Source organism: Castanea sativa, chromosome 1, assembly GCF_040712315.1.
Source record: "Castanea sativa cultivar Marrone di Chiusa Pesio chromosome 1, ASM4071231v1".
In the NCBI taxonomy this organism is placed as follows: Eukaryota; Viridiplantae; Streptophyta; class Magnoliopsida; order Fagales; family Fagaceae; genus Castanea; species Castanea sativa.
The window spans coordinates 20452348-20459529 of record NC_134013.1 but is presented as its reverse complement, the minus strand read 5'-3'; the positions used below and the strand labels follow the sequence as shown (position 1 = coordinate 20459529).

Below are 7182 nucleotides of genomic sequence, written 5' to 3'. Positions count from 1 at the left end.
AAATAAAGAAAGAAAAGCTAGCTAATTGAGCTCCTTTAACTTGAAGCCGTTACTTACTAGTGATAGTTAAAAGGTAGGCCATGTGTCATAACAGGACAATCGTTAGTGGAAATAAATAAAGGTCACGCGGGTTTAACACAAAAACCGGGCACCACGCACGTCCCACGGTTTCATCGTTTAGCATCTAGCTGGCTCATTCGACTTCCTCACATCACTTCCTTAAACTAACTTCCATTATATATATATTCAGCCGCTCTTTCCTTTTTCTTTCAGCCACGATTTTCATCATCTCTTCTTCTACACACTTACAAAGACTCAATTTCCACCACTCTTGAATCTACAATATACTCACTTTTGTGTCTTGCTTTGGAATATATATATATATACACAAAGATTACAATGTTTAACGAGTACGAGCAACAATCATCATCAACGGCTTCTATTAAGCACAAGGTGAAGACTTCGATGTGCTGTTTCTCGCCTTCGGTTCATGATCACCAGCAGTTGAAAAGCGAGGACAAGCCACGGACGACATCGCCAAGGTCACCGTACACGTGGCTGAAATCGACGGCCAATGAGCTGCCGGAGATACGCTTCAGGTGCATGAACTTGATCTCGAGGATCGGTAAGAGCCGTAGGAACCACCACTTGCGGTGGCACTCCGCTGATTTCAGCTACGACCCTTCGAGTTATGCTCTCAATTTCGAGGACGACACCCGCGTCGACGACGAGTGTCCCCTCAACTTCTTGGACAGGTTGGCCGCGTCGCCGCCTCAGCCGGCGGATTCCGCTAAGTGTGAGCCACGGCGGAGGGAGATCGTTGCGTTTAGCTAAGGGAAAAAAGAAGTGTGGTCTTTTCAGTTTTCGTCCTCGTGCGGTTTTTATGTAATGTACAAAGGGTTTTGTGATGATCAAGTATAAATATTGATGTTGTGGGAAGTTGTACTTTTGTATGATTTTATGTATTTTTAGTATTTTGGTTTTGATTGATTTCTATAGATATGAATTATGCTTAACAAAAAAGTTAATCATAATTATCAAAAAATTACTTGGTGTTTACAACAATGTGCCTGAATTTATATAAAAAAGTACAATTGAAGTTATGGATATACAGCTTGTGCACTGTCTGTGGGCACCAATGTACTACAAAAACAAGAGTATTAATTATCCTTAGAAACAAAGGGTATCTTTCCTGGAAGATGCTTCTCTGTAGGACCAAATCCACAAATATTTCATAACATTTTGAGGACGAAGCTTTGGCTTGGTTGAAAGGAAAAGAACAATAAAGAAAGTTGGAGGAGTTGGTGTATGTCCACTTGTCTGAGTGTAAGGCCATAAACTCGAGGTAGATAATTCCATTTAATAAAAAAGAAGAAACTAAAACTAGGAAAATAATTTTTGCTATAAGCAGGACTGCAAGAGTGAGATCAGATGGTTGACAATTATTATTGATTGTCAATTTCATGGCCAAATTACAAAAATTAAAGGTAACGGACACGCATTAGTTGATGAAACTGACAGGTGCACACGGAAGTTGTATTGTATTTATTTTTTAGGTATTATTTGTATTATTAAATCTGAAAATTTGTCCTTCTCAAAAAAAAAAAAAAAAATCTGAAAATTTGAAGTCTGTGCCGCTTTCATCCAAAACTTCTGAGGGTCCACTTATTTCCTCAAAACTTGTTTTATTTTATTTTTTTTATGAAAAAGATTTATGTCGTATTTGTTCATGATATATTTTTTTAAAAATTTTATAATAAAAGAAAAAAATAATTAATTTTTTTATAACTTTTAATATTTCTTATAAAAATTGTGTCAAAATTTTTCTAATAAAGTAAAGGGAAAAGAGATTATGCCCGAAGCTAAAGTGATTCCTTTGACCTCTATCCTAAATAGTAAATTCGTAATTGAGATTCAAGTCTGTTGTAGTATATCCTAATCTTACTAGTAATATAACTAGTCCTACCAAGGTCAGTGTACTAGTATTTTAATGTAGAATTTAACTTCAATAAGGATTGCTTGTACATCTACTCTTTACATTCTCCAATAAAACAGTGACATATCAACTTTTTTCAAATAAGAGATTAGAGTAGACCACACACAATCACAACCCATCAAAAATATATACACCTAACATTGAGTGTTTAAAAAAAAATAGAAAAGAACAATAACAACCTGTTAGAGCATCCACAGCTGAAAATTTCATTCTATCCTAATTTACCATCTCAAAAAGCTACTTTATCAACTATACAATACTATTTTACAATACACCCAGCATCTCAACTTTTATTTTTACCTATAATATATTAAATCAATATAAATTACAAAATATAAAAACTATAAAAAAATCTCTCTCTCTTCTCTCTTCTCTCTTCATCTTTGTTCTCTGTCTCTCTGTTTTTCTTTCTTTCTCATCCACCCACCACCAACCCAAACCTAGAACAACCACCCAACAATACATGTCTAAATCACGAATCACGCTAGAAAAATTTTACAACCATCGCAATAAAATCTCATGAATAAACCCTAAACAAAAAACTAGCAATAAAATCTCAGCAATAAACCCCAAACAAAAAAAATCAGTAACCATAAAAATTCAAACATAAAAAAAAAACCCAGCCACCACAAATTCAGCCACCCATGGCCTTTGCATGCCCAAAACAAACCCAAACATTTTGTGGATCTCGAAGATTTGACCATGGAGGCTGTGTAGCTCGAAGCTCTAGCCATGGAGCTTCGACTCAATGAGTTGGGCGAAATCAGAAGAGGGAGGGAAGAGTTGGGTTTGGGTTCAGAGGGAGGGATCACCGTGATGAAGCTGAGAAAATTGACTCAGTTGATCCATGGGGTGAGAAAGAGTGCTTGGCAGAGGTATGGGAGACCCACATCACCTCATCTTCTCACTTACCAAACATCCCAAATCACCTCAAGTCCTAAACAATCAAAACCCACAATATTTTTTTCTCACACACCAAATAATCAAAAGTAAACCTTGCAAAACGAATATGAGGAACACAAAGTGACCGAAGAAGAACCATCGGTTGCGGTGGCGGAAGAGGCTACGATCACATGCGTGGGGGCTTGGTTAGGTGGCTTGAGGTGGCCTATGACTATGGGTCCGACCATGGTGGCTTGGTGATGGTGTTCGTGTCCACCATGGTTTTGGGTCTAAAGAGAAGAGAACACACAAGAGATAGAGGGAAATGACAGAATGAGAAAGGAAGAGAGAGAAGAATCAGAGATAATATAATAATAGTTTTTAATTATATAATCTTGCTACAGTACCATCCTAGAAATAGGATGGTATTGTAGCAGTATCGTAAATTTTTTTACAATTGGCACATTTTGCAAGTCAGGTTGGAGTGAACATTTTGGGCCTGAATGCTAAAATACCCTTACATTTGGCATTCCCTCTTTTCATTGTTGATGCTCTTAAAACTCCAATGTTGTAAAAATCATTAGAAAACTCACTGGAATCGCCTTCAAGTCCGAGATATTGTTGTGGATACTCTAAAACTTCAAGTTTGTGATTATATGTATTAGTGCCGAAATCAATTTAAAGTAGCTCTAAGAAGAGATGATTGTAAGAGTTCTAGAAAGTTTATGCAATAACATTAAAAGAAATAATAAAAATTAAAAGGATTTAATTTCATATATGCCAAAGATTACTCTTGGTGTAACATTAAGCTATGATTTTTTATGCATAATTTTAAAAATAAAAACTTAAAATTTAAATATTTAACTGATGACATAGTTATTGATATTATATATCTTGAAATTTTGTAATCATGTAAAATATAAGAATAAAATCAATGGTAAATTTTTTTTTTTAAATTTGCATCTCATAAAAAAATGATATGATATAACTTAAAGTTACACTAAAAAGAAAAAAAGAAAAAAAAAGGAAAGAATAGTGAGTTATCATCGTTTTTGTCATGAATGAATATCATAAATCAATACAATAAGAAAACTAAATGCGCATATAACTTTTTCAAAAATAAAAAATAAAAAATAAATATTGAAACAACGTCTCACTCTAGAATGAATATCATACCATTTTTCATCTAAAATACGTCAAGTAATTAAGTTTGATCGAATACAGGCAGTTCAATTAATCGAGGGTATGCCTTAAATTAAGTGATGTGAATTGAAAGGCTAATCATTGCATTGGTTGAAATTGGTTGAGAGGTATGTGTCAACGGATATGGACATCGCCAAGCTGGTTGGTTAGGGACGCGACAACTGGCCCCATTAACTAGTCCAACACTCCAACTTGCTTTATTAGTGATTAATTTGTGTACAAAACTTAAAAGTCTCACAAAGTTTTTGGTAAGTAGGTTACCTATAAAGGCAATGGCAATCACATCCTAACTTCAATTTCGCAGAAACAGGATTTTTTTTCTTTGTTTTTACCAAAGGTCCAAAACACACATTTTAACATTAATGTTTCCCCACAAAAAGAGTAAAATAAAATTTAAAAAAAAATAACTAGCCCATAGAGACACCTAATCCCGACATCATGTCCCTTGCTGTTTTCTCTTCTAACTGCATAATACGATTCAAGAGCCTATCTATCACGCACAAATCAACTTGAAACTTTTTGCAAATGATTCCATTTGTTTCATATTATACATGAAATGGTTCGACTTATTCTAACAACTATGTCTATATCAAAAAAAAAAAAAAAGTTTAAGTGTCATTCTTTTCACATGTTATGTATATAATATTATAATATATTAAAGTTGAAACTCAATAAAAAAATTCTAATTAAATTCTAATTACACTTCAATTTTATACCAAATGTGCCTAGATTTTAAATGCATTCTGACGAAGTCTATTCGTCAGTCAAGTGTACCTGTCCAGATGGTGCCGAGACCTTGTCATTGCCCCTGCAAAATGGATCAGGGCTTTTCCTGAAATAGACACCGGTGTGGCGCCTGCCACAATGTCTCCGATACCTAAGTTAGTATCTAGAAATCTTTTGAGAATAAGTGAGAAGTGTAAAAGTATTTCTTTTTAGGTGGAAAATTATGTACCTTTTGTATCCCTAATGAGTGTGTATATATAGTTTTTTTTGTTTCTAACTGTTGGGGCCTTGATTGGGATTTTAATGCTCTTTCTTGTAACGCCTCAGAACTTATTAGCGTGCATATTGATGAGGCTCCAACGATCTAACAGCTGACTTGTAATTGTCCGAGGTATTGAATCTTCTTATTAATGACTTGTCTGTCATCGTCTATGCCCAAGATGGATGGACGAAGGTATTTTCTAGGATTGTCCAAGATGAGATATCTCGTCAGTCCCATCACATTCCATTTTCATGGTAAGTGAACTTCTAATTTGTGTTGACTCTAGGTCTAGTAGGGTTGTGCATGGGTCGGGTTAAGAGAATTTTTTGACTCAACCCACCATGGTGGGTTAAAAAAAAATTCAATCCAACCCAACCCACATGGGTCGGTCGAATTCATGAATTGGACAATTTTTTTTATTACTATTATTATTAAATTGATTAGAAAAAAAATATATTTAAAAGTATATTTTAAAAAACCCAAAAATTATAATTAATGTAACTCCATAAAGGCAAACAATACTAATGACTAAACAACAATAGTAATTTACTACGGTTTGTGTGAACTAATTGGTTTTTATATAAGATAGGAAGGGCTGATTATTTTAAAAAATTTATTAATTATATAATATATTTTAAATATATGGGTGGTTTGGGTCGGGTTTGGAATTTTGTGACCCGAACCCAACCTGACTTGCTATCAAAAAAATTGTAACCCAACCCAACCCAACTCACCAATTCCTAAAAATCGACCTGACCCGGCAGGTTGGATTGGATCAGCCCGGTTTTAGTGGGTTGGCGGATTGGCTGCACATCCCTAAGACCTAGGCTTAATTAAGGCCCCTATGCCCTAATATTTATAAAAGGGTCCCAATGCCTCCTATTAAAGTAAATCGCCAAAATTTTACACAGCTTTGATTGAAACTTTGACCCAAAAATAGTAGGACGATAGGATTACAGTTTGAGTTAACGCACTCAACTAATTTTTAGCAACTACATAATTTTTTTGATATGTAGTCTTATCTTATCACCTCAAGAGATAAATATGAGTTGAGATAACTTTGAAACTGAAGAGATCTAATTCTTAAACCCCGATTGCTCCACCCTCTATAAGTAGAGACGGATTCGCAATCCTAAATGCATGAACTAGTAATTAGTTGGCACCAACAAGTACTCAGAAAGAGCCATAGAAAAGTAGGGATGCAACTTCTTATGTGCATTTTTATTTTATGAAAAGCTACTTTAAATCCATGAAATTAAGGTTTAAGAAACTCTTCCGCACTAGCCCAAAATGATTCCAAACACTCATCCTCTATCAAACACAGAACCCTAGTTTTTAGGATTACCAAACTATTCCCAGTCCTTCAACAATCAACAAGAAGAAGCAAATGCACAGTTAGCTCTTTAGGATCATGGAAGGAATCTGTAGTCGAGCCAAAGCGAGAAGCAATTGTACATTCCAAAGGATACGAGGATAAATTGGATATGAGGATAAATTACCAGTTTCATCATTATTAGAGGTGTGCATGCTAGCTAGTATAACATCCTTAACTTATTTAAATTTATAGCGTAGTTTTAAATTTTATAGATTAAGATGGCTCATTTGATGATATGCTTTAAAGTAGAATGGATGTCACATTCACATACCATTTAAATTAAGGTTTTCACATTTTGATACGACTTCCATGATAAAATTATGATTTTAGATGGATAACAATAGCATGATACAAAAATTATTAAACAGTTTCACATGATATTACGTAACATGCAACATGAATTGAGAAGAAAATGAAAAATATGATTTTTGATGCTTTGAATAATGATAAGCTCCTTAAAAAAAAAAATCAAATTTTCCATTGAATAATCGATCATATGAATGATTTCTTAGTTGTTCATTTTTTGTTCTATGACATGTTTGGATGAATTATATGATGCACGCTATAAAATATTATTAATTCTTAAAAAATAGATTTAGGTTAGGGGAGGTGGGCATTTAACACCTTCCCCTCCCCATCTTCCTAACTAAACTTTGTATTTTTCATTCTTTTCATTTATTTTTTTGTTTTTTTATGCCAAGTGGCAACTCCAAAGTGTGAAATCCTCGATTTAAGCGA

General features: G+C 34.2%; 1 protein-coding gene across 1 annotated transcript; it reads left to right on the top strand.

Moving 5' to 3' along the window:
• Positions 1 to 399: 399 nt before the first annotated feature.
• Positions 400 to 834, top strand: LOC142622250 (uncharacterized). The gene has a single exon (XM_075795700.1). The coding sequence runs from the start codon at positions 400 to 402 to the stop codon at positions 832 to 834; it is 435 nt and encodes a 144-aa protein (XP_075651815.1).
• Positions 835 to 7182: the final 6348 nt, after the last annotated feature.

Coding starts and splice junctions, on each gene's coding strand:
- LOC142622250 (XM_075795700.1), top strand. CDS start 400: ATGTTTAACGAGTACGAGCAACAATCATCATCAACGGCTTCTATTAAG.